The sequence below is a fragment of the Salvelinus alpinus genome, chromosome 1 (genome assembly GCF_045679555.1).
Source record: "Salvelinus alpinus chromosome 1, SLU_Salpinus.1, whole genome shotgun sequence".
Lineage (NCBI taxonomy): Eukaryota > Metazoa > Chordata > Actinopteri > Salmoniformes > Salmonidae > Salvelinus > Salvelinus alpinus.
In genome coordinates, this window is record NC_092086.1 from 43,725,645 (window position 1) to 43,753,590 (window position 27,946).

At 41.3% G+C, this 27,946-nt stretch overlaps 2 protein-coding genes across 15 annotated transcripts in view; one reads left to right on the forward strand and one right to left on the reverse strand.

The window, feature by feature from the left end:
* The window catches only part of LOC139536596 (chromobox protein homolog 8-like), a 30,888-nt gene extending 15,158 nt beyond the window's left edge, over nucleotides 1-15,730 (reverse strand). For 4 of the 14 annotated variants that reach the window (XM_071337446.1, XM_071337369.1, XM_071337313.1 and 1 more), the window contains exons 1-5: nucleotides 5,167-5,199; nucleotides 4,527-4,570; nucleotides 2,763-2,876; nucleotides 1,573-1,638; nucleotides 1,414-1,480 (exon numbers count right to left, since the gene is read on the reverse strand). In XM_071337446.1, the coding sequence (XP_071193547.1) occupies nucleotides 1,414-1,480; nucleotides 1,573-1,638; nucleotides 2,763-2,876; nucleotides 4,527-4,570; nucleotides 5,167-5,187 (312 nt within the window). In that variant the 5' untranslated portion in view covers nucleotides 5,188-5,199. Of the gene's footprint in view, nucleotides 1-1,413; nucleotides 1,481-1,572; nucleotides 1,639-2,762; nucleotides 2,881-4,526; nucleotides 4,571-5,146; nucleotides 5,230-5,670; nucleotides 6,049-15,710 lie in introns of those variants that run through there. The other 10 variants (XM_071338292.1, XM_071337608.1, XM_071338021.1 and 7 more) reach the window with 10 other exon arrangements.
* Nucleotides 15,731-16,255: 525 nt separating this feature from the next.
* On the forward strand, nucleotides 16,256-19,446 carry LOC139537494 (desumoylating isopeptidase 1-like). Its single transcript, XM_071338919.1, has 6 exons — nucleotides 16,256-16,786; nucleotides 17,227-17,248; nucleotides 17,383-17,452; nucleotides 17,654-17,763; nucleotides 17,914-18,036; nucleotides 18,140-19,446. The coding sequence occupies exons 1-6, from the start codon at nucleotides 16,693-16,695 to the stop codon at nucleotides 18,225-18,227; spliced, it is 507 nt and encodes a 168-aa protein (XP_071195020.1). The 5' UTR covers nucleotides 16,256-16,692; the 3' UTR covers nucleotides 18,228-19,446.
* Nucleotides 19,447-27,946: the final 8,500 nt, after the last annotated feature.

Genomic DNA, 27,946 nt, shown 5'->3' on the forward strand with positions numbered 1-27,946 from the left:
CAATCAAACAGACTCCAACCTCTCCACAATGGCCAAGACCAGAGAGCTGTGTAAGGACATCAGGGATAAAATTGTAGACCTGCACAAGGCTGGGATGGGCTACAGGACAATAGGCAAGCAGCTTGGTGAGAAGGCAACAACTGTTGGCGCAATTATTAGAAAATGGAAGAAGTTCAAGATGACGGTCAATCACCCTCGGCCTGGGGCTCCATGCAAGATCTCACCTCGTGGGGCATCAATGATCATGAGGAAGGTGAGGGATCAGCTCAAAACTACACGGCAGTACCTGGTCAATGACCTGAAGAGAGCTGGGACCACAGTCTCAAAGAAAACCATTAGTAACACACTACGCCGTCATGGATTAAAATCCTGCAGCGCACGCAAGGTCCCCCTGCTCAAGCCAGCGCATGTCCAGGCCCGTCTGAAGTTTGCCAATGACCATCTGGATGATCCAGAGGAGGAATGGGAGAAGGTCATGTGGTCTGATGAGACAAAAATAGAGCTTTTTGGTCTAAACTCCACTCGCCATGTTTGGAGGAAGAAGAAGGATGAGTACAACCCCAAGAACACCATCCCAACCGTGAAGCATGGAGGTGGAAACATAATTTTTTGGGGATGCTTTTCTGCAAAGGGGACAGGATGACTGCACCGTATTGAGGGGAGGATGGATGGGGCCATGTATCACGAGATCTTGGCCAACAACCTCCTTCCCTCAGTAAGAGCATTGAAGATGGGTCGTGGCTGGGTCTTCCAGCATGACAACGACCTGAAAGACACAGCCAGGGCAACTAAGGAGTGGCTCCGTAAGAAGCATCTCAAGGTCCTGGAGTGGCCTAGCCAGTCTCCAGACCTGAACCCAATAGAAAATCTTTGGAGGGAGCTGAAAGTCCGTATTGCCCAGCGACAGCCCCGAAACCTGAAGGATCTGGAGAAGGTCTGTATGGAGGAGTGGGCCAAAATCCCTGCTGCAGTGTGTGCAAACCCGGTCAAGAACTACAGGAAACGTATGATCTCTGTAATTGCAAACAAAGGTTTCTGTACCAAATATTAAGTTCTGCTTTTCTGATGTATCAAATACTTATGTCATGCAATAAAATGCAAATTAATTACTTACAAATCATACAATGTGATTTTCTGGATTTTTGTTTTAGATTCTGTCTCTCACAGTTGAAGTGTACCTATGATACAAATTACAGACCTCTACATGCTTTGTAAGTAGGAAAACCTGCAAAATCGTCAGTGTATCAAATACTTGTTCTCCCCACTGTACATTGCTTGGTGTGACGCAGGCTTAAGATAATAGTATATTAAGTTAAGTTTTGTAATTTGTGTAATTGCTATGTTAATGTAAGGGACATAAAAATGGATTAAGAAAGTGGATGTTCTGGACAAGGAGAAAGGTAAGCGCTGTACCCGCAAGATGAGTCTTCGTGGTCTGAGTCCTTTCCTGCGGTATGCCAGTGCTCGGTCCTTCTCCTCCCTGATAAGACACAGAGAATATGAAATTGCACTGGCTAAAGCAGAAGTAGTATGCAGTATTCATACTAACAGCACTCTCTCAGTACTACTCACTTCTCTTCATAAGCCAGCACCAGGCGTGGGTCCAGTATGTGGTCCTCTGGTTCCCAGGTGCTGTACCTGTAAAACAATCACGCTCTATAAGCACTGTTTATGCAGGATCATCATGGCATGATACCCTTGAATAAGGCAAGGAGGTACAATGACAGGAGTTGTTATAGAATCATATGTGAACTTTCAATGAATTTATGTATAGAGACTGCTAGCGGTTATACCTTACCTTTTAAAACCCTGGCAGATTGTAAATTGTCAATAGATATCATTACAAATACCCCAAATTAATCACCAGACACATTTAAATGTCAACCTCTATTGCGCAAGTGAGTCGTTCTGGAATTTGTTATGTTTTCCCCACTTGTCTTAACTCCTGAGGGGTATACTGCGAAGCGGGATAGAGGAATTAGCGAGCTAACTTTGGTCAATTCTGAGTTCAACTCGGGATAACTGTTGACACGAAGGTGGCTCACCTTTTAGCCAGGTAAATTTATATGGCAACGAATACTTTAGCTCTAACCTGCTCTGGGGCAGGCTAACTTCACTTTATCCTAAATGAAGTGCTTGAGCTGAGAGTTGAGGACCAATCAAATCAGATTCCCTCCCTCTCGCAAAGAGCGAGTCATCATCCCCTTCATTCTCCGAAACCATTTAAGACGACTGATTAAATATTTTATTGTGTTAATAATATTCAAATACCCTACAGTATTTGAAACGTCACACACAGTACAATTTTCGTATGACTTAATACAATCATTTTATCGATAGCTGTGGGGGGGGAAAAGGTGCTTGTGCACACAAAGACAGCATAAACAATTGTGTAATAAAAGACACCACTTCTAATAACCTATTTCATACCATAGCCTGCTGAATTTGCAGGATAAGTTCTTTCATTTCAGCAAAAACCTAAAATGTGGCACAGACTTGCTGATGGATTCCTGTTTCAGCATTTTATCAATTAAGATTTTGGCGTTCCACTAGCCACGTGCGACATGCAAGCGCAGTTACAAACCTGGCTGGAGTTAGCGGCAGTTGAAGATACTAAATGCATGATTGTAACATGGAGGAAGCCTGAGCTGGAATGTGAAGCTTAGTGAAGCTAGCTAGCTTTGGAAAACACCTGAGTAGATCTAGCTAGCGTCGTAGTATACCCCTCTATTTCTATTGAAAGTGTTGGTAAACAAGGGTACCCTTCAGTTTTAGATGCGTGCGGAATCGGATTAACGCTGGATCTGGACGGACTCTTCACATTACGAAAATGCACCAAATGGCGTACGGTGGTTGCCAGTTCTCCTGTCAGTGTACTTCCTTGATTAAGGAAATCGGAATTAGGGGTGTTAAATATAAGATGCACTTTAACCAATGATATAAAGTTTTTACTAAGACATCAGAAGCAGAGGGAACATTACAGTGCCTTCAGAAAGTATTCACACCCCTTGACTTATTCCACATTTTGTTGTGTTACAGCCTGAATTCAAAATGGATTAAATATATTTTATCACCCATCTACACAAAATACCCCACAATGACAAAACGAAAACATGTTTAGACATTTTGCCAATTTATTGAAAATTAAAAACATAAATATCTAATTTACATAAGTATTCAACACCCTGAATCAATGTTAGAATTACCTTTGGCAGCGATTTCAGCTGTGATACTTTCTGGGTAAGTCTCTAAGAGCTTTCCACACCTGGATTGTGCAAAATTTGCCCATTATTGTTCTGTTAAATTGGTTGTTGATCATTGCTAGACAACCATTTTCAGATCTTGCTATAGATTTAAGTCAAAACTGTAGCTCGACCACTCACCGTCTTCTTGGTAAGCAACTCCAGTGTAGATTTGGCCTTGTGTTTTAGGTTATTGTCTTGCTGAAAGGTTAATTCATCTCCCAGTGTCTGGTGGAAAGCAGACTGAACCAGGTTTTCCTCTAGGACTTTGCATGTGCTTAGCTCCATTCCGTTTTTTTAAATCCTGAAAAACTCCCCAGTCCTTAATGATTACAAGCATACACATAACATGATGCAGCCACCACTATGCTTGAAAATATGGAGAGTTGTACTCATTAATGTGTTGTATTGGATTTTCCCCAAACATAACACTTTGTATTCAGGATAAAAAGTGAATTGCTTTGCCACATTTTTTGCAGTATTACTTTAGCGCCTTGTTGTAAACAGGATGCAAGTTTTGGAATATTTTTATTCTGTACAGGCTTCCTTCTTTTCACTCTGTCAATTAGGTTAGTATTGTGGAGTAACTACAATGTTGTGGATCCATCCTTAGTTTTCTCCTATCACAGCCATTAAAATGTTTTAAAGTCACCATTGGCATCATGGTGAAATCCCTGAGCAGTTTCCTTCCTCTCCAACAACTGAGTTAGGAAGGACACCTACATTTTTTTACCCATCTACCAATAGGTGCCCTTCTTGGCTAGGCATTGGAAAACTTCCCTGGTCTTTGTGGTTTAATCTGTGTTTGACATTCACTGCTCAACTGAGGGACCTTACAGATAACTGTATGTGTACAGTACAAAGATGAGGTAGTAATAAAAAAAATAATGTTCAACACTATTATTGCACACAGAGTGAGTCCAAGCAACTCATTATGTGACTTGTTAAGCGAATGTTTACTTATTTAGGCTTGCCATAACAAAAGGGTTGAATACTTATTGGCACAAGACATTTCTGCTTTTCATTTTTAATTAATTTGTAAACTTTTCTAAAAAATATAATTCTACTTTGACATTATGGGGTATTGTGACCAAAAAAATCTACATTTAATCTATTTTAAATTCAGGCTGTAACATAACAAAATATGGAAAACGTCAATGGGTGTAAATCATTTCTGAAGGCACTATATGTACCCAGGTCAGTGGGAGGATAAAACATCAGTCATACATACATGACTCATACACATTTGTAATGCATTCACAAATTAATAAGAAGAGTACTTACTTTGGTGGCCATCCCTGCCACTTCAGTAAGTATTCAACATTACCCTAAGAAGCAAGAGAAAGGCACATTTAGCAAGAGAGCAAATAACACAATTAGTACTCTTTGTACGGTAGTTTATGGAGCATAAAAAGATGACTGTCGCTTTAAAGGGTCGGTGTCGAGATCATTGGGGTAATTTTTTATTTTGAAAAGGAGATTGTACGAGATGACGTTAATGTAAAGGCCTCGAACTCTACTATTGTGATGACGTGATCGCACATTGATGGGTTTTTATGTAAAATAGTTTTCTTGAACGTCAAAAAGCGATGGAAATAGGTAGGACTTTACATGTAAACAACTCGTATTGCGCAACGTGCTGCACAGCGAAGGTCTCCGCTTTGGACCACCCACTGCGAAAATATAATTGTACGGAGTGCGTGTATAGAATACTCAATACATAGAATGAAACATTACTGTATTATAATCTTCAATTTTCAAACCAACTTTACCAAATTAAAGCATAAGTAAATGCATAGTAAGATTCATACCATACAAAACAAAAACATAGGCTCATTGTGATTATCATACTACAACAACATAATAGGACTATATTGAATGGATCATGCGAGGTGTAACATTACGCAGCAGTTTTTTCTCTCACGCAGATACCCCAATCCATCATCCCGTCCTCTGTTCTCCTCCTGTTGGCGTAATGTACAAATAAACTGCGTAGCTCACACACATTGGCCGCGCGGACAATCCCACCAGTGATACCCCACGATGGAGACCCGATTTTGGTAAACACACCCCTTCTACATTTTACTACTTGAGGTAGTAGTCTATATTCAGAACATACAACATACACAAACCAAGGAAAACGAAAAGATTCCACAATCTCTTTATTCAAAATAATGAAGCCTATAGGCAACATTCTGTGCAGAAAAAAATCTATTTTCAACTTTTTGCGTGTTAGAATTAGCAGCTTTCACGCAGAATGACAATATTAATATCTTGCGTAAACTACGGAAAGTGCGTAGCAATACTTTTGTGTAATGGCTGATATAGACTCTGTAAGAGTACAGGTAGAACATTGGCTGTTAAAACCATAAGACACCAATGATAGGTAGACTACATTTCTATTCGGAAGCACGGCTACATTACTTACCTTTCTGACTCTCTTCTTGGTTATTGATTCAACTGCAAACACTTGTTCGCCTATAGATGACAGTTCCATCGCTCCTAGGCTGCTGGTCGCACGCTCAAAACAGTGAACGCGAAATGTTTCTCGTTCTTTCCAAGACAAATCCCCCCTAAATCCACAAAACTCACTGCAGCGGCTAAAACAAGATTTTTGCCTACTCTACAACCATTTTCTATTCTCGGAGTTTTTATCACTTACTCACATGCAAGTATTAGATAGTTGAGCGGTATTTTAGGTTCTCTTTCTGAGTTTTAAAAATCTGCGACACATCACTGCCTGGCGCGTGCTTCCGTCAAGCGCGCTCCCTCTGACTCTGGTACGATGCGCCGAGCCCCCAATAATGGACAGAGAAGAGACTAAGCGAGAGGGTTTACTTCGCCCAAAATTTGTCCCACGAAAACCAGACCACGAAGTGAGTATTTTTTGCTAATTTGCTACGTGAGGATTATTTGATAGAATATAACTTTTGTAATGGTTAGGTTGTTGCGAATGCACTGATATAAGTAGACACACGTGGTATCTCGTCAGTTTAAAAAAAACGACTTTATATTGGAGTTGTGCCTCTTGTTCACACGCGTATCTGCCCTCTCATTGGCTAGAATGGTCCCACCTGATCGCGCCTCCTCTCGCTGCCTTCCATCTTTGAGGACATGTATTTCCATTGTTAGAGTGGTCACTCGACTATCTTGTCAATATAGTAGATCATCTTTGGCACGCCCGGATCTTTCACTATTGCAAAACACAGTATTTCAAGAATATGAGTATTATTCTATAAACTCTTAAATGCGTTTAATGGGTTGTTTTCTATAAATACTATTGAGGAACATCTGTCCTATTTTTGGCACATGATTGTTTTCCATATTGTTAAAATATCCAGGAGAATTATCTAATGTCAAAATAATTCCAGGTCCCATGTGATGCTAGGCTATCTGTTATCAAGCTACATGCCTCTATCCCGAATTAATAGGAAAGATAGGCACCATCTCATTTAATAATTTTAGCACCTATTTTATTTCCCTATTCATATGGAATTGATGCATAAACTGTAACTTGATCTACACAACAGATGGCATGAAACATAGGCTCATCTCAACATTGAACCAACAGAGAACGTGCTTTAAATCTCTTTAAATAATTGGGGATCTGATATCCAGAAGGTGTCTGTGCACCTATTTGTGTGATGGTTAGGGAATTATATAGTATATTGCAAGAATCTGGGACTGGGACAGTGTAGTTTTATGTAACAGTTGAAAGGACAGGAAAGATCAGAATCTCAATTGGAAATGAAAGCCTTCTGCAGTTTGGTTGGGGAATGTCTACACCTCCAGCTGTATGCAAAAATGGTTCCAAATATGGCACTCCGGCCATTAATTACACAGCAAGGGGCGTCTAAAATAGCTAAAAGAAGACATATTTCTTCTACAGTACATGTAACCAAAAACCAAACAAGATAAGTACAAGATTGGAAAAACGACAATGGTTTCTAAAGAAAATAGGATGATGTTTTTCAACCAAAATATGTAGAGCCTCATTAAATAATAATTTAATTGATAACACCAATAATTTGCATACACAGACTTGCCCCAACCACACTCTTATCATAGGGTAATTTGATAGAATGTTTATTTAATTTCTCCATGTACAACACACAGTGGTGACCCGCCATTCCGGGCAGGCCCACCAGTTTTGTTTGTGTGCCTGTTTTGCAAAATCTACGGGGAGAGCTCAAAAATTCAAGCCCCTTGGGTGCTGCCATAGAGTTACATTAGAAGTGCTCTTCCAAGAAGTCTCAAGGTCATTGGCCACAGATAAAATTACATTAAATCACGTTATATCTACAGTAGCTTTGATTGGACTGATAATGTCTACATCATATTTAGAAATCTTAGCTAGCAAGCTAGCAGTCATCATCATGAATCAAGTCGACAATCTACTGACAAATCCTTTTCAATCCTTGTCATACAAAGAGAAATTATGAAGAGAAATGATAGATAAAACGTATTGGTGCTCATCGGCCATAGGACATAAACAATACACAACAAGTTGGAAATCGCAAATTCAACAATGAGTGGTTTGGAAGGAATCGGTGGCTAACTGCAAGCATTGCAAAGCAATCACTAGCATGCTATTCAGTGGAGTGGATGTGTGATCCAAATCTGGGTTTAAGGGTCTCTTTTTCAAGCTTAAAAGGATAAACATTCAACATTGGCCATTCTGTCAATCCAGCATGACTTCTGCCGCTTTCAAAACAACTCGAAACTCAGAACTGAAAAATCTCAGACTTCAGTGAGTTTAAGACAACTGGGAACTCGTAAAAAAACGAGCGCCGACTTGGAAAATACGTTTTGAACGGTCATCCAACTCGGAATTCCAAGTCGGGAACTCAGGCCTCTTTCTAGAGCTCTGCCCTGAAGATCACTAACATCATGATTAGACCTTGATTTTTTTCTGAGTTCCCAGTTGTCTTGAAAGCACCATAAATCCAGAGATTGCCAGACTTCGATGATAAAATTTGCCCACGAAGGACTGCCGCGCCACCTTCCTGTTCAAGTGAGCACAGCGCAACAAGGTGAGACATTTTTTTATTGTATGCTGCTGCATAAATGGTGTAATATGCCAGGGATATATGTATACTGTAGCTAAGAAAATAATACTAAGCGTATGTTGTGTAGTAAGCTGTTAGTAGACTATGTGCCTCACCCTAATAATTTGGTCACTTTTCCTCTCATAATTTAGCCTACTGTTCTGATCTGTTGGTGCACATGTAGCCTATAGCCTGTTTTAGAGAAAGGTCATCATCAAATATTGTAAGAGCTTTCATTGTCTGCTTATATGCCCCCTTTATATGCTTATATGCCCCCTGACTTGGAATACTGTAAGAATGTCCCATGTTCTGAATTCTGTCACTGTACATTTCAAAAGTGCTGAATAAATAAATAATAAATAAATCATTAAATAGTACCCGCAAAGCACCAGTCTCAACATCAACAGTGAAGAGGCGACTCCGGGATGCTGGACTTCTAGGCAGAGTTGCAAAGAAAAAGCCATATCTCAGACTGGCCATTAAAAAGAAAAGATTAAGATGGGCAAAAGAATACAGACACTGGACAGAGGAACTCTGCCTAAAAGGCCAGCATCCCGGAGTTGCCTCTTCACTGTTGACGTTGAGACTGGTGTTTTGCGGGTACTATTTAATGAAGCTGCCAGTTGAGGACTTGTGAAGCATCTGTTTCTCAAACTAGACACTGTAATGTACTTGTCCTCTTGCTCAGATGTGCACCGGGGCCTCCCACTCCTCTTTCTATTTTGGTTAGAGCCAGTTTGAGCTGTTCTGTGAAGGGAGTAGTAAACAGCGTTATACGAGATCTTCAGTTTCTTGGCAATTTCTCGTATGGAATAGCCAACATTTCTCAGAACAAGAATAGACTGACAAGTTTCAGAAGAAAGTTCTTTGTTTCTGGCCATTTTGAGCCTGTAATCGAACCCACAAATGCTGATGCTCCAGATACTCAACTCGTCTAAAGACCAGTTTTATTGCTTCTTTAATCAGGACAACAATTTTCAGCTGTGCTAATATAATTGCAAAAGGGTTTTCTAATGATCAATTAGCCTTTTAAAATGATAAACTTGGATTAACTAACACAACGTGCCATTGGAACACAGAAGTGATGGCCTACGCCTATGTAGATATTCCATTAAAAATCAGCCGTTTCCAGCTACAATAGTCATTTACAATATTAACAATGTCTACACTGTATTTCCGATCAATTTGATGTTATTTTAATGGACAAAAAATTTGCTTTTCTTTCAAAAACAAGGACATTTCTAATTGACCCCAAACTTTTGAACGGTAGCATATGTTTTCTTTAAAGGCAGTAAATGAGGCTGAATGACCTGTTTTGCTGCCAGACAAGGATCATCTGATAGCCAGGTGTAGCAGTGGTAAGGTGTTGGGACTGCTGTTGGTACAGCTTTATGTAGGCGCTAACAGTTTGTGGGCACTGTTTGTCACCGTTATGGTCCAATTAATGTATTGTTTAGTGTTGTGTAGTGGCTTTGCTGGCATGCATCTAAAACATATTTTTTTAGTTTACCCCACCAAGATGTATATGCTAAAATCGCCACTGATAACACAGATAACATACACAGTAGCACTATTGGGTATAGAAGCCAATATTCACAAGCTGCCAATCCACAAGGCCCCAGTTCAGCTAAAATAGACCTATGCAAATGCAATGAACAGTAAACAAATGCATACACACACCCACACACCAGCACACATGCACGGATGCAGTGTTTACCTTCGGTTGACATGGCTTAAATCTCAGAGTTATGATGATTGGCTAATTGACTGTGAAGTCTGTAATTTGTATGTGGGCCTCTGGGAGACTTCACTCACCTCTAGTAGATGTCCTCACAGCTCCCTCCCTGCCCTGAAAGTGTTATAGATCTGTAAGCATAGGCCCCATTGATACAAGTACAATACATGACAAGGAGTAGGGACGCTGCCCAGTGACCCAAGACTACCAGACAAGCTCACTTTGAGGCAAGCAACACTGAACCATGTGTTCCGGACGACTGTGTAATCTCACTCTCCGTAGCCGATGTGAGTAAGAATAGATGAACAGATTAACATTCGAAAGGCTGCGGGGCCAGACGAAATACCAGGACTCGTACTCAGAGCATGCGCTGACCAGCTGGCAAGTGTCTTCACTGACATTTTCAACCTATCCCTGACCCGGTCTGTAATACCAACTTGTTTCAAGCAGACCACCATATTCATGTGCCTAAGAATGTTAATGTAACCGGCCTAAGTGACTATCGCCTTGTAGCAATCACATCTATAGCCATGAAATTCTTTGAAAGGCTGGTCATGGCTCACATCAACACCATCATCCCAGACACCCTGGACCCACTCCAATTCGCATTCTGCCCCAACAGATCCACAGATGAGGCAATCTTTATTGCACTCCACACTGCCCTCACCCACCTACAGCTCAGCATTCAACACCATAGTCCCCTCCAAGCTCATCACCAAGCTCAGGACCCTGGGACTGAACACCTTCCTCTGCAACTGGATCCTGGACTTCCTGACGGGCCGGCCCCAGGCGGTGAGGGTAGGCAACAACACATCCGCCACGCTGACCATCAAATCAAATGTGCACCGAATACAACTGTTATAGACTTTACAGTGAAATGCTTGCGTACAAACATTTCCCAATGATGCAGAGTAAACTAAATAAATAATATTAACCAACACAAGACGAATAAAATAAAATACACAAGAATGGAGCTATATACAGGGAGTACCAGTTCCAGATCATTGTGCAGAGATACGAGGTACTTGCGGTAGATATGTACATGAAGGCAGGGTAAAGTGACTAGGCAACCGAATAGATAATAATACGAGAACAGAGTAGCAAATAAAGAACAGAGTAGCAGGAGCAAATGATGAGTGTAAAAGTGTGTGTGAGTGTGTGTACGTATGTATGTATGTTTGTTTGTGTTGTGTTGTGTCGTCGTGTGTGTGTGTTATTTCTGTTTGAGTGCGTGCGTATGTAGTGTTTGAATGTGTGAGCATAGCCACGGGAAGTAGGGGTGCTGAGGGTGCTGCAGCACCCGGGTCCCCCTGCACCCTTTTTTGTTGTTGTACAAAAGTAGGGCACTGGGCCTTTACTAGTCCTGTATTAGCCGGACCAATATAACCATCTGTAGCGCAGGCAATTCACAGCACCATCCACCACCAAACATCTTCCTGCGGCTATGCATATGGGAGATTTGTGTGGGAGTGACAGTGTAGTGTGTGTAAGTGAGTGTGTATATGACGTGTATATAAAGTCCAGTGAATGTGCGTAGGGTCAGTGCAAGATAGTCAGCCAACAACATGGGGGCCCCTCAGGGGTGCGTACCTAGTCCCCTCCTGTACTCCCTGTTCACCCACGACTGTGAGGCCCCACACAACTCCAACACCCTCATCAAGTTTGCTGACAACAGGACGGTGGTAGGACTGATAGAAGATGACGATGAGGCAGCCTATAGGGAGGAGGTCAGAGACCTGGCAGTGTGGCGCCAGGACAACAACCTCTACCTCATTGTCAGCAAGACAAATGAGCTGATCGTAGACTACAGGAAACGGAAGGGCGAGCACGTCCCCATCCACATTGATGGGTCTGAAGTGGAGCGGGTCCAGAGCTTCAAGTTCCTCTGTGTCCACACCACAAAGGAATTAACATGGTTCATACACACCCACACAGTTGAGAAGTGGTCACGACATCGCCCCTTCCCCTTCAGGAGGCTGAAAAGATTTGGCATGGGACCTGAAATCCTCAAAAAGCTCAACAGCTGCACCTTTGAAAGCATCTTGACTGGCTGCATCACCGCTTGTTACGGCAACTGCAAGGCAGCCGACTGCAAGGCGCTACAGAAGGTGGTAAGTATGGCCCAGTACATCACTGGGGCCAAGCTCCCTGCAATCTAGGACCTCTATACCAGGCGGTGTCAGAGGAAGGCCCAAAAAATTGTAAATAACTCCCAAGCAATAGACTGTTGTCTCTGCTACCGCATGGCAAGCGGTACCAGTGCACCAAGTCTGGAACCAGCAGGATCCTAAACAGCTTCTACCCCAAGCCATCAGAATGCTAAACAAGACTGATAAATAGCTAATCAAATGGATAACCAGAGTACTGCATTGACCATTTTTTACACTGACTCTCTTGTACTGACTATGCACACACACTGGACTCTACCCACACATTCACATATACTTACACTGACACCCCAACATACACACACTACATATGCCCACACATGCATACTGACTCCACACACACACACACACACACACACACACACACACACACACACACACACACACACACACACACACACACACACACACACACACACACACACACACACACACACACACACACACACACACACACACACACACACACACACACACTACTGTCTTATCTATCCTGTTGCCTAGTCACTTTACCATTACCTATATCTACAGTACATAGCTACCTCAATTACCTTGTTCCCCTGAACATCAACTCGGTAGCGGTACTTATTTTTTAAAACTCTGCATTGTTGGAAAAGGACCAGTAAGTAGTCTAAACCTGTTGTTTATGAAGCATGTGACAAATACAATTAGATGTTAGATTTTATTTTATTCTCTATTGGGGAAGCCCCAAGCTGTATTCCACTTTTGTCCCAGGCTTTGCCCCATTGTTGAAACGCCTACATACCCCTTCCACAGCCTCCTCTCTGCACCTGGGTCTCTTGCATAATCGACCATCTCCAGATGTCATGGTAACTGTTTCCAAGGTGACCAATAAAAAGCAAAAGGATGTGTTGGTAAATCAACCTCTCTACTTTAACCTTTGAACTTTGCTAGAGCATAACAAAACTATTGTTTTTATCGTTCCAAAATTGATAATACATGATACACTGATTGTTGCGTTGATTGTTCTACTGGACTGAACATGTAAATGAAAACAGGCAGGACACACATACGCATGACTCATGCAAGTACAAGCGAATGTGTGCACACACACAAACACAGTGCTGTATTGGCACTCCTATTAAAATCTATAAGTATCTTGTAAATCAAAATATTAATTTTGTGATGTAGTATAACACTGATATACAGCATGGTTCAATCACAGGTTCCAATTTGACTTATGGGCTGGCTGTGAGCAGTCTCTTTTCAAGAGTGAGTAAATTTACATCGCAAATCTTTAAGTGGTCTAAACAGCCGACGCAAACAGAGCCGACGGAGTCCTTTTGTGTCACTCTCTACGTAGTCTATGTACATTTATGTGTCTGCATTTTTGGAACGCGATACAAACGGACCTTGGTCGGATCCGTTTGCGTAGACTGTGTAGAGCCCTTTACAGTGGGTATCATAAGTATTCACTTAAGAGACTGTCCCTAATCTACCTGGTCGTGCTGCTTTCAGTTTCAACTGTTCTGCCTGTGGCTATGGAACCCTGACCTGTTCACCGGACGTGCTACCTTGTCCCGGACCTGCTGTTTTTGACTCTCTCTCTCTAACGCACCTGCTGTCTCTAACTCTGAATGATCGGCTATGAAAAGCCAACTGACATTTACTCCTGAGGTGCTGACCTGTTGCACCCTCTACAACCACTGTGATTATTATTATTTGACCCTGCTGGTCATCTATGAACGTTTGAACATCTTGGCCATGTACTGTTATAATCTCCACCTGGCACAGCCAGAAGAGGACTGGCCACCCCTCAGAGCCTGGTTCCTCTCTAGGTTTCTTCCTAGTTTCCTGCCTTTCTAGGGAGTTTTTCCTAGCCACCGTGCTTCTACACCTGCATTGCTTGCTGTTTGGGGTTTTAGGCTGGGTTTCTGTATAGCACTTTGTGACATCGGCTGATGTAAAAAGAACTTTATAAATAAATTTGATTGATTGATTGATTCACCCTCCTTGTTTGTTGCGTTACAAATTTTGTTTGAAATATATTTCATTGTGTGATGTTTTTTTTGTCATTGATCTATACAAAATACTTGATCATTTCAAAGTGAAAAGAAAATTTAAATGTACAACAATTAAATAACTAAAATATAGTCGTTGCATAAGTATTCCGCCCCTTTGTTTAGGCAAGCCTAAATTAGTTCAGGAGTAAAATGTACATGGACTCATGAAATAATAGGGGTTGACGTGATTTTTTAATGACTAACCCTTTCTCTGTCCCCCATACTGTACATACAACATCTGTAAGGTCAAGTATTGAATTTCAAGCACAGATTCAACCACAAAGACCAGGGAGCTTTTCAAAAGCCTCATAAAGAAGGGCAGTGATTGGTAGATGGGTAACAACAAATCAGACATTGAATATCTCTTTAAGCATGCTGTGGATTATATATTAAACCACCCAGATACATTCGTCCTTCTGAACTGAGCTGCAGGACAGTAAGGATACTGATCAGGGACATCACCATTAGGCCATTGGTAATTTTAAAACAGCTACAGAGTTCAACGGCTGTGATGGGAGAAAACTGAAGATGGATAAACAACTTTGTAGTGTCTCCACAAAAATGACCTAAATGACAGAGTGAAAAGAAGAATACAAATATACAGAATACAAATGTTCCAAAACATCCATCCTGTAAGCATTGCTAAAGTACGGCAAAGGAATACAATTTTGGCCTAAATGCAAAGTCTTATGTTTGTGGCAAATCCAACACATCACTGAGTAACTGCCTCCTTATTTCCAAGCATGGTGGTGGCTGCATCATGGTATGGGTATGCTTGACATAGGCAAAGACTGGGGAGTAGCTCCAGTCTGCTTTACACTAGACACTGGGAGAGTAATGTACCTTTCACAGGACAATAACCTAAAACACAAGGCCAAATCTACACTAGAGTTGTTTACCAAGAAGACAGTGGCCAAGTTACAGTTTTGACTTAAATCTGTTTGAAAATCTATGGCAACACTTGAAAATCTATGGCACAGCTTGAACAATTTAGAAAATAATGGGCACATGTTGCACAATTCAGGTGTGCAAAGCTCTTAGAGACTTACCTAATAAGCCTCACAGCTGTGATCACTGCCAGAAGTTTTTCTATCATGTATGGACTCAGGGGGTGAATACTTAATCGAGATACAGTAAATTTGTGTTTTATTTTTCATTAATAAAAAAATAAAAAATGGATTTTTCTTCCACTTTGACATTACAGAGTATTTTGTGTAGATCGTTGACAAACAAATTACAATTAAATCAATTTTTATTCCAATTTGTAACACAATAAAATCTGAAGAAATCCAAGGGGGTGAATACTTATGATATGTGACAACAACCTTCAGACACTTAGTTAGTGAGTAAACCTGTGGGTGAACAAAGTGGGAGTGAACTACAAGCTCCTGATGGATCCATAACCGAATATGTAGAGGGTTTTGTTATGCCAACCAAAAGTATACAAATGTAAAAATAGTTTTATGAGACACTTGTTAGAACCCTTATCTCACCTGTCAAACCTTGTGAAGTCTTGAAATGCAATCAATGTTGGTTTTGCTGTCCAATTCCATGATTGATGGCCACAACACTGCAATCACTATGCCCTTGGATCTGAAGCTTGAAGACTCAAGTGCAACAATAATACACACAGAAATATGGGTGTATTGTATTTACTTGCTTTAGACTTGGTGGAGGACAATCACACCATCCCCAACTAACCTTTGCACTATGCGGATGAATGAAGATGCTGATACACTTTCACCTCATAATAGCTAGCCCATTACTAAAGGCTGCCTTGATTTTGGTTGGGGTAAGTCTTACATGTTGATGGTGTTTGAAGATAGGGCTAAGACTTCGTGAACTTTGTCATGAGTGTAAAAAGGTACGATGTTGTTCAAGTAAACAAACAGGTTAAAAGCAGCAAAATGAGATTCAGCACCATGGACAGCGGCGGGAATAGGAAATCCGAAATTCAGCACCTTGACAGTGGAGAGCGACTGTCTCGCGCAATGGTCACTCCCCAGTCCACACTGGGTGAATCCCATTTAATAGGCTAGAAAGACTATTGATAATGTTCAGATGCGAGGAGCTGTAGTTGGGGATTTGATAGAGAATATCATGCAAATGCTTTTCTTTTAATAACAGAGACATTCTACCACAGAACCTCTACAGTGCTATGTGGACGCATGGAGGCGCTGATGCACTACCATGTCCATGAGATGCCAATCTGCAATTTTATGGGGGACAACTGTCTCTGGCAGCCAGGGTACTTGTAGATTGTAATCAGACATCTAAATATCTAACGTCATAGGTACAACGTTCAGGTAATTTAGCTGATAATATAATATCGTGACATTTTTCAGTAGACGGCAACCTTGCAAAACCAGCGAATCAGCAGTCAGTAGAAAGGCAAGTTAACCGCAAGATAGCTAACGTTACTGTTAGCTTAGCTAGCTAACATAAACACAAACACATATTTGGGGGTTTAACGTAATGGATAAAAATGACACAACAACATACAGTGTACAACTGTATATATACGACCTGTCAAGAGGAATGGCTCGCAATCTCAGCCCAATCATGTTAGGTAAGTGAAGCTCAGTCTCGACAATTTCCCCAGATAGTGAAGCTGTGTAGCTATAGTAGCTAGCTGCCGGTTGAGATTGATTGAGCACGTCGGCAAGCCTTTGATCCAGTTGATGGCTAGCTAACTAGCTGGGTAGGCCAACATTACTCTTGCAATGCATCATTTTTTGTTTGTTATTAACTTGCTAACTAGTTCGCTACAACCTGCCAATTGAAGTAAGTTTGAGCTTTGTTTATACAGTATAGCCTAGCTATTCAAAGGCTTATTCTTCAGAATTTCAGCTCAACAATATTGCAACGTTTACGTTCGCTAAAACGCTAGCTACACACAAGACAAGAGTGAAACAGGTTTGTGCGAGCGTGATTGATATGCATGCTCATCAGCAGCGTCAAGCCTCGGTCACACACATATATATATATATATATTTTAATGTGTTACAGGAAAACAACTTGATGGCATCTGGTAAGAATTCTCCCACCTATAATTTTGTGACAATACAATTTATCCACACAACTTTGTCTTTGAAGGATTATTTTCATGTCCATATTGTAACTATCCATTACTGTACACTCAGTCTTGTGTTTCAATTCTCACAGGCACTCAGCCATTGTGGTTTATGGAGACGAGTTCTACTTTGGAGGAGTGGGTATTTCCAGCTGCTCACCGGTAAGCCTAAAATGATGTATTGGCTAATATCCTTGTAATATTTGCTAAGACCTACTTCAGTGTGCCCTCTACTCTTTATTATAGGTTTGCACTAGCTGACAGTATGACCTTCAAAGAGGAGGGAAGTTTAATGCATCAGATATACAGAGAAGTTTTGGGGGTTGGTGTTTTGTAGGATAATATGGACTTTATGTGTTTTAGGGGGGAACAATGCTTGGTTCCCCAGACACTGTGGTGGAATTGGGAAACACAGAGGTGACAGAGGAGATCTTCATGGACTACCTGTCCTCGCTAGGAGAGAACACCTACAGGTGTGTGTGTATGTGTCACAAAAAAAGTGTTGTTTTTGGGTAACTCACCTCCTACACCACCACCTTGGTGGACACATCAGCCACGAACACAACATAGCAGTGATAGCTGATTTAGATCTGAGATTGCTTTCTGTTCTTATTCTTCCATAGAGGCGACAGGTATAGGTTGTTTGAGCACAACTGTAACACCTTCACTAATGAGGTGGCCCAGTTCTTAACAGGCCGGAAGATCCCTTCTTACATCACAGACCTGCCCTCCGAAGTGCTCTCCACGTGAGTCTACATACTTAGTAGCTGAGCGACAGATACTAGTAATGCATTACGGACTTGTGTACCTCTCTGATCCTCTGCCCTGTTCCTCTGTCTAACCATTTAGACCCTTTGGTCAGATACTCCGGCCTATACTGGACTCCATCCACATCGCTCCTCCTGGGGGGAACATCATCAACGGTCGCCACAGCTAAACTGCCTGAACTGCACACAGTAGTATTTAGATATGTTCTAATTTACGTTTTCAAAACGGAGGTGGGTTATTGACGAAACCGTGGAGGGTGAATCTCAGTGAGTCTAGTCAGTCACACTGCTTTTGTACTGCGTATGCTTGGTTTTAGTATGATTGTTTTGTAACTCCCCACCAGCAATGCTCTCGCCTTTTGTATGTTTAAAAAAATGTCAATCCAGTTTTTGTTTACGGACCTTCCTTATTGCCTCTAATGGTATGATCCTGATCTGAGGGAAAGTTGCACAACATGACCTTTCTCACAAATCTTCCAATATCATCAATATGATTTATAAGAAGGTTGGCGTGTATCTCAAGTCAGGGTTTCAGCATGACTTCCAATGAACTACTCCACCTTCCACCAGATGGTGTGTGCTATATACACCTCTATGCCTTCACCTCTCTCACCTTAGTGTTAATGATGCTGATAGTGTGATATGAAGGATGAATGCTGAAGTGCACAAAATCTGCATTAGTTCTCTGGATGAAGAAACAGACCATGCGTATCTTGTATGTGTTTGAAGTAATCTCAGAAATGTAATTTATTATGAAAAGGTTTGTACAATTTTGGGGTCAAGTTTGGGATCAAATCATACATATTCTTGTATCATTTTCATTGGGCCAGTGGGAGCAATAACTCTTCACATATCTATACTTATTAGACTAGGCATGAAACGTAAAGTCCTCTTATTAAATGCACGTATTCACTGCAATTCCTAGCACTGGTTAACTATTGCATCATTCAGTAGAACAGTACAGTAAACTATATCTTCTGTAAAAGACAGCACGTCTGGTATCGCATCAGACAGGTAATTACAGCATAGCATGTCTCAAATGCCATGGTGACACTATCTCTTCATAAAAAGAATGACTCCACCAATAGGTACTTATATGTTTTAGTGAAAGAGACAAGGCCCTTCACCTTGGTATGTTGCTCACGTAACCACCTTCAACAATAAACCTGACCAATGAAATGTATTGTACACCTCATCCTTATTTGTAGTTTTATTTATTTCAGGATCAGTTGCTGGCTGCTAAATGTAATGATATATTTCAGTAGATATTTATGAATACTATATTAGTTATGTATGGTTATATATGCATGGATGATATTGTTTTTGCACATTGTTTGCTTGTTGTTTTGAAATTGTTTCTATAAATAAAGCCATTCACTACAAATGTTACTATGTGCGCAGTTCTGCGAAAGTGTCTGTGTTGCTCTTCCAGTGTTAGGCATGCAAAGTATTGGTTCCTCAAGCTGGATTTGAAACATGTTTTTGATCCATTAAAGGAACTACAGTCCATTAGATAAAGGGTCTCCATATTCTATCTAAAGCACAATTTTAGACTGACTTCTTCCTGTTATGATGTTGATTAGATGTTGCCGTTCACACGGCTGTTGTCAGCAGGAACAACCCCATCACTAGTAATCATGTGAAGGATAAATTGTCCAAACAAACTTCAGCGTACTTGCAGTGACCTTGACTGAACCATCATTTGCCCAGGCTACTGTCACAGTGTGTTAGAGGACAAAGTCTTCAGTCATACTTTTTGCATTCTTGTTATGTTTGTGTCATAACATAGTAGTTGTTCTGTTGTCATGGCCCTGTCTCTAAGTGTTAGTAAAACTTTATATGAAAGTACAGCTGTCAACAAGATTGCGTTTAAATCTGCTTCTTATCTGAACCTAGAAATCCACAGTTCAGTGGAATGACAAAGCATTAATGGTTTATTATTATTTTCATGCAGAATATGGGTGATATTATGTAGAAAATGTTGTTGGGGAAACTACAAATCATGATCTAATAGTCCGTGTTTTATTACCTCATTGCTCCATCCTTGTAAGAGCTGAAGACACACAACGCACCCATGGATAATTCAAGCGCATGTGAAGAGAGAGCACTTGGGCTGTGCTTTGGTGACAGACCTGACAAGACAAATAACACCATGTTTGCATTTTGGGAACACAAAAGTAGGTATGAGGCTTGGTGCTGTTCTGGGGAAGGCTACCTTGAGGTGCTATGGCTATTTATCTTCACCTCAATACCCCCATCTCTGCTCTCTACACCAACTTCTTAGACTGGTGTCGGAAATGGTGGGGGGGGGAGTTGTTAACATGGCACTACCTCCGTGAGAGAGACTCTGAGTCACACTCACCCTTCCCAGTGACAAACCGTTATACGACAGACCTTTTTTATTTATTTCCTTTAATGTGACTCAAAGGGGTCTTGGACGAGTATCCAAAGGGATGGAAGGTGGTGATGAAGAGGCAACTCTAGGTAAACACCACCTACAGTGGTTGGAGTTGGAGTTCTGGTCATGAATCTATCCTAGGAGGAGCCACTGTAATAGGAACTTGAATTGGACTGCTACATTTGCATAAGTACATATAGGTCTGGCTAGTTAATATTCTGTGTGTGAGGACAGACGCTGGGAGACGAGAAGCAAGTACAGGGAGTGAATATTTAATAAATGACAGACATGAAACAAAACACGGACAGCGTCTGGACAAGGGAAACATAACGACATTAATGCTGACACGGGGTTCAAACTGAGGAATAGACAGATATAGAGGAGGCAATCAATAAGTGTTAGAGTACAGGTGAGTTCAATGAAGCGCTGATGTGCGTAACGATGGTGACAGGTGTGCGTAATGATGGGCAACCTGGCCCCCTCGAGCACCACAGAGGGGGAGCGGGAGCGGGTGTGACACTGTGGTAATAGTTAATACAAAATAAGGATTCATAATTAAAACCTCAGGTCAAGTAATTTGAGTTTGCAGATTTCCCTAATACATTTAGGATTAATTAACTCAAACCCAAGGTTAGGATTTTAATTAAAAGTAACACACACACACACACACACACACACACACACACACACACACACACACACACACACACACACACACACACACACACACACACACACACACACACACACACACACACACACACACACACACACACACACACACACACACACACTACTCCTAAAATACTGCTTGTTCCTGCAGCTATGCATTTCACATTGAAGGATTAAAAAACGGATAAAATGACACTGTTGCACAATACTACAGTATAGTACATGGCACTCTCTCCTGTAATACTTTGAATTTATACAAATTTTAATTGGCCAAGTCCAAGTACCCCATCACGCACATGCTCCACCATGTAGCAATCACATTTAGTTTGATGTAATGTTTATACTGTCCAATCAAGCTTGTTTAAACATCTCTTCATCTATCTTAGGTGTCAGTTTGCATGACTGCCAATTTTGTCACTCCGTCCTATATCCAACATCCAGGGATTTCCGTTTGGTTACCCTTCTCTCTTATCCCCACTTCACCAGTCCCCCTCCCCCCTCAGCGACACTGAGATACCTTATGTAATGAAACGCACTATATAAAATACATATACAGTATTATTATTATTATTACCCATTTGTGTCCTCTCAAATCCAACATTCAATTTACGCTTTGTCTCACTGTGTGAGAGTTAAATTTAGTCTCAAAGAAATGTTGATTTTATCATGACAAAACAAACACTAGTTGTTTAAATAGGAAGAACCTTGACTCTCCACTTCCTCTCTCTAACTTTCCACCTCAGGAAGCGCCCAGCTGTCAGGGTCACCATATGGGAGATCCCATGAGAAACAGACCTGCCTGACCTCAGAGTCTGAGTCACGGCAGATACTCTAAAGTCCCATGCACCTGCATACATACATAAATATAGGCATCTTTGTCCTCTCCTCCTTCTGGTGGGTCCATCACTGAGCCATTTCCTGAAATGCCCTTGGGTTGTCCCATCCGGAGAATGTGTGTGTGTGTGTGTGTGTATATGAGAGTGAATGAATGCTCTGTAATGGGAGCTCTGTGCAACCTCGCTGATGCCTTTAATAGTTGTGTTCATCAGATCATAAACGTTCTACCCTCTTGCAGCTACCTGCCTGTATAAATACTGTACAATGACTGTAATGGCTTGCTGCACAGTGCGCACATATACCCATGCACGAATGTATGCACACAGGCGATAAAGCACACACACTACAAATGTACTAGCACTTTGAGATTTGTGCTGTTACTCTTTTTTTCTTGGACAACATCCTGCTCTGATTACACGATTGGAAAGTATTGTATCAAAATGAGCTGGATTCAGGAAATGTCATCTTAAATCAGCCATAAATCCTCTTGTGACAGGGGGAATGGAAGCTTGTTGTGTGTAACATGGAGGGGCAATTGACAAAAATAATAATTGTGAAAACATTTCTAGTCTGTCTATGGGTAACAGGTTTGTCGTGTTATGCTCATTTTCCACCACAAAACACACAAAAAATCCCCCAAAAAGTAGAACCAGCTCACCTGCTTTTACAGTATTACTTGACTATTAGATGTTCAATGTTTCTTTAGAAACAATGATTTAAAAAGCAATAGTTTCACCATATTAAAACAAGAGGGTTGACCTTGAATAGTTTCACCATATTAAAACAAGAGGGTTGACCTTGAATAGTTTCACCATATTAAAACAAGAGGGTTGACCTTGAATAGTTTCACCATATTAAAACAAGAGGGTTGACCTTGAATAGTTTCACCATATTTAAACAAGAGGGTTGACCTTGAATAGTTTCACCATATTAAAACAAGAGGGTTGACCTTGAATAGTTTCACCATATTAAAAAAAGAGGGTTGACCTTGAATAGTTTCACCATATTAAAACAAGAGGGTTGACCTTGAATAGTTTCACCCTATTAAAACAAGAGGGTTGACCTTGAATAGTTTCACCATATTTAAAACAAAAGGGTTGACCTTGAATAGTTTCACCATATTTAAAACAAGAGGGTTGACCTTGAATAGTTTCACCATATTTAAACAAGAGGGTTGACCTTGAATAGTTTCACCATATTTAAACAAGAGGGTTGACCTTGAATAGTTTCACCCTATTAAAACAAGAGGGTTGACCTTGAAATGAGGGAAATTATTTAAAAAAATATATATAATAAATAAATAATAATCTTCAGAAATGACTTTGTCAAAGCAACAAAATTACTACGACTTTACAATGATGGTGAAAACTTTGAGAAATCTTGGGGTTATGTGGGTTAAAATCTTACCAAAAGTCAGAGGATACACAGAGGGACATGTTCAAATACTGACTTTTGGAACTTTAGCAAGTCTTTATTCAAATAAAAATAATCTATCAGATTTATTGAAGCTTCCATGTGGTCTATATTAACAGGCTTTTAAAATGCAATATTTGAGTACAATTTCTACTTAAAATATAAAAGGTACGCAAAGGGTACTCATTTCGTGGAACGACCCAACAGCAGTGGGCAAATCGATCTACAGCTATCTGCTTTGGCCGCTATCGCAATAACACAGAGCTTTACTCTGTACGACATGCTGAGTCCAGAGAGGTTATATACCATATCGCCAAAATGGAAGGCTCATGGTACTTCACATGGAAAGCTCTGTCGATGCCTCTGCTCATGTCAAAGAGCTGAAAGGCAATAGGTTCTGTAAGGCAGTGGTTCCATAAAATTTTTTGAAGGAACTCAGTCCGGCTTTCAACTTACTCTTGAGAGTAGAATAGTAGAATGCACAAGGTGCAATTCCGAAATTGGGTAGTGCATCATTAATTTTCCTCTTGTCAGTCACTGCACCTTAGAGAGCTACAGTGCATTCGGGAAAGTATTCAGACCCCTTGACTTTTTCCACATTTTGTTACGTTACAGCATATTCTAAAATTTATTATATAATTTTTCCCCCTCATCAGATTTCCTTCAGACGTGACGCTTGGCATTTAGGCCAAAGAATTCCATCTTGGTTTCATCAGACCAGAGAATCTTGTTTCTCATGGTCTGAGAGTCCTTTAGGTGCCTTTTGGCAATCTCCAAGCGGGCTGTCATATGCCTTTTACTAAGGAGGGTTTCCGTCTGGCCACTCTACTATAAAGGCCTGATTGGTTGAGTGCTACAGAGATGGTTGTCCTTCTGGAAGATTTTCCCATCTCTACAGAGGAACTCTGGAGCTCTGTCAGAGTGACCTTCGGGTTCTTGGTCACCTCCCTGACCAAGGCCCTTCTCCCCCCGATTGCTCAGTTTGGCCGGGGTTGGCCAGCTCTAGGAAGAGTCTTGGTGGTTCCAAATGTCTTCCATTTAAGAATGAGGGATGCCACTGTGTTCTTGGGGACCTGCAGAAATTTGGTACCCTTCCCCAGATCTGTGCCTCGACACAATCCTGTCTCGGAGCTCTATGGAGAATTCCTTCGACCTCATGGCTTGGATTTTGCTCTGACATGCACTGTCAACTGTGGGACCTTATATAGACAGGTGTGTGCCTTTCCAAATCATGTCCAATCAATTTAATATACCACAGGTGGACTCCAATCAAGTTGTAGAAACATCTCAAGGATGATGAATGGAAACAGGATGTACCTAAGCTTAATTTCAAGTCTCATAGCAAAGGGTCTGAATACTTAAATAAATATGGTATTTGCAAAAATTTGCTAAAACCTGTTTTCACTTTGTCATTATGGGGTATTGTGTGTAGATTGCTGAGCAAAACAATTTATGTAATCCATTTTAGAATAAGACTGTAACGTAACAAAATTTGGAAAAAGTCAAGGGGTCTGAATACATTCCGAAGGCACTGTATTTATAACTCGTCAGAAATGTCCAGATCAACTAGCCAATGTCAGCTAACGTTTTTTAGCTAGGTTTTTTAGCCCATAGATTTTGTAGTAACGTTCCCCAACACCAGAGGGGGCCTGCGTGAAAAAGTTTGGGAACCCCTGCACAAGACACATTACAAAACTAACACAGACCCTCTCTCTCGCTCTCTCTCTCTGGCAGAACTAACATTCAGAAGGTATTCATATGCTTAATGGTGATGGGATTGACACACCAGCCTGTGTTTGTTTGTGAACAAATTAGTGTGTGGAATTTCCCCCTTGTTGCCATGGCTAAAACCCTAGTCTTGAAAACCCGACCCTAGGCAACACAGTGACTTGGGTCTGGTTTCAATGGACTTTTTCCCGTCAATAAAATAAAAAATAGTAGCTAGCAAGATGGAGATCATGGAGGTTATTTTTAATGAGTGCATTCATTTCGCATCTACTTTCTTAATTAACTAAAACCACTGCAAAGGTTTTTTTGCTTAGAAACTTTGGTTTTGAATCGTGACATTCTGCCTCTTGATTTGTTGGGAGAGTCCCCGGGATATTTCTGCCCCTTATCGACTTAGGCAGTGACATAGTTCCTCTATCCAAAAAGAGTCCATCATTGAAACCAGACCCTAGTCACTGTGTTGCATAGTCACCGTGTTGCATAGTCACCGTGTTACAGAGTCACCGTGTTGCATAGTCACCGTGTTGCATAGTCACCGTGTTGCCTAGGTTCACTTGAAGTGGTGAGGGGAGGGGGACTTTAAGAATGGAGGGGTTTTAATAGAGGAACTATGTCACTGCCTAAGTCGATAAGGGAGAGAACCAGCTAGTTGAAATATGTCTGTTTAAAATTCCACTATGACACGCCATTTAGATAATACGATGAGTATGCTTGGCTGCCACTGGGTGGCGCTAGCTGAGAGCAGTTGTAATGGAGCGATCTCAAGACTATTGTATCTGAGCTTGATACAAGTAGTCCAGAATCACATAACACTCTTTATGGTTGCTATAGTGTTACTAAAGTTCATGCTTTCCATTACATCTCTCTTACTTTAATTTGAATGGAGGGAGAAGTGACATACTTTATGAAGTGATTACATTCACCCTTGTTTAATGGGTTGTGAGAGACACACAGGTTACAGAATATATAGATGCACACAGTAAAATCGTGGATCCGACATCAATTCATGTTCTCAACTTAGTGAATGGGAGCATCTGTAATAATCTTCCCTTTGTTCTGTTTTTGGGCAGATTTAAGATGAGAGTTCCCTCAATGTCGCTCAAACGTTTCCCCCTGCATTGAATGTGAAGAGTATCAACACTGTGTTGCAGAACTGGTTCCTGACATGTCTTTCTCTCCCTGCATGACGGCGACACGGGAACCCAAGGGCAGCTGCTGACCTCTGAATCAACAACATTGTGCTTTCAGACACAAGAAACACCACAGCTGAAAATGATTTAATTGATTCAACACCCTCTCTCTCAACTTTAAAAAACATATGCATCCGACACAGTCACTCCATAGTGGTACCAATACCATTCCTGCTTTCTCTGTGGAGAGCTACAGGGTTTAACCACGCCTACAATCTGTGAGAATTGTTGATGAACTCGTTGACTGCAGTTCTCTATGACCTGAAGGACTTACTTGCAGAGGAGTTCTTTCTGATGAAGAAGGCAACTTCTGGCGGATCCAGCTGTGGCAGGGTCAGAGTGTGTCCTCAGCAGGGTTGTCGGGTCAGCATTTGTATGGGCTGATGGGTAGCGGAGCAGCGCGGTGCGTCTCAGTTTGAGAGAGGGGCATAACCCATAAAGGGAAGCTGACAGATGCCCGCTGTAAATAGGACATTAACTGGGGTGACCTGAGAGAATGGGGAGTAAGGAAGAAGAACTAGACGAGAAGAACACAGAGTGAGTGGGAGAGAAAGAAATGCTTAGTGGGCATTTTCATGGAGCTTAAAACTGAGGGGAAGCAATCCCATAGTCTCTGTGCAAAAAGTCAACCAAAACATTTATTAACTATCTGTGTGTCAATGGACACCTGCAGGCTGTCCATAGTCAAACAATGTTAAAAGTTTTCCTGAGGTACTGGAGATGCTTTACTGGTGTTGAGTTTCTCTATGCTCGATAAAAGGCTTTTGGCAGAGGACATAGATCTGAATGAATCCAGGATTTTAAATAAACTGAATTAAAAAAAGATATTAGCAAGATATTTAATCTCCACCATTATTTAGCTCATAACCATAGCTTGTATGTGCTGAAACAAAACAGAGAAATGAGAAGGCCAGGGGAGAGAATGACATATCGGTTCAGTCAATAACTGAACTAGAAAAGCAACGCAGGGGTATTGTCATGATACAACATGTTTAACTATTTTGATTACTCCAAATGAGTAGCCTTGAGCCTAAACGTGACAACAGAGAGCAAAAGAGAGTGAGAGAGAGAGAGAGTGATAGATAGAGAGGAGATGAGGAATAAGTAGTGGGCCTATGGCTCAGACTTCAGGACGTCACTACCACTGAAGATACTACTGTTGTCAAATGTTGTTGTTTAATTGGATCCAACCATTAAAAGAAAACCTGACCCCAAAACACTAACATGCTGGCAGGGAGGCAGGGAGGCAGTGAGATAATAAATGAGAACTCAAAACCAGGAGCGAGAGAGAGGGTGAGAGGAAGAAAAGAGACAGTCAGTCAGAGTTAGTTGTTCCACTTTTCATAGGAGCCTGAGCCGCTGTGTGTGGCCCTCGTTAGCTCTCCAGGGCCCTGGCAGCAGTGCTGGAATGGATGGATATATGGAGGGATGGATGGCGATGGGCTTGTTTTGTTGCTCTGTGCCCAGAGCTCTGTGGGTGCTCTGAGTTAACGGGAGGGCCCCCGAGCGAAGAGTGTACCAGAGACAGATCGGAATGCACGGCCTCGCACTCATCAGCCTCACCACAACATCAACACTTCATTCTCCACTCCCAATCTCCAAACATCTCAGCTCATCTCTACTAAAATACCATTTCACATCTCAGCCCTGA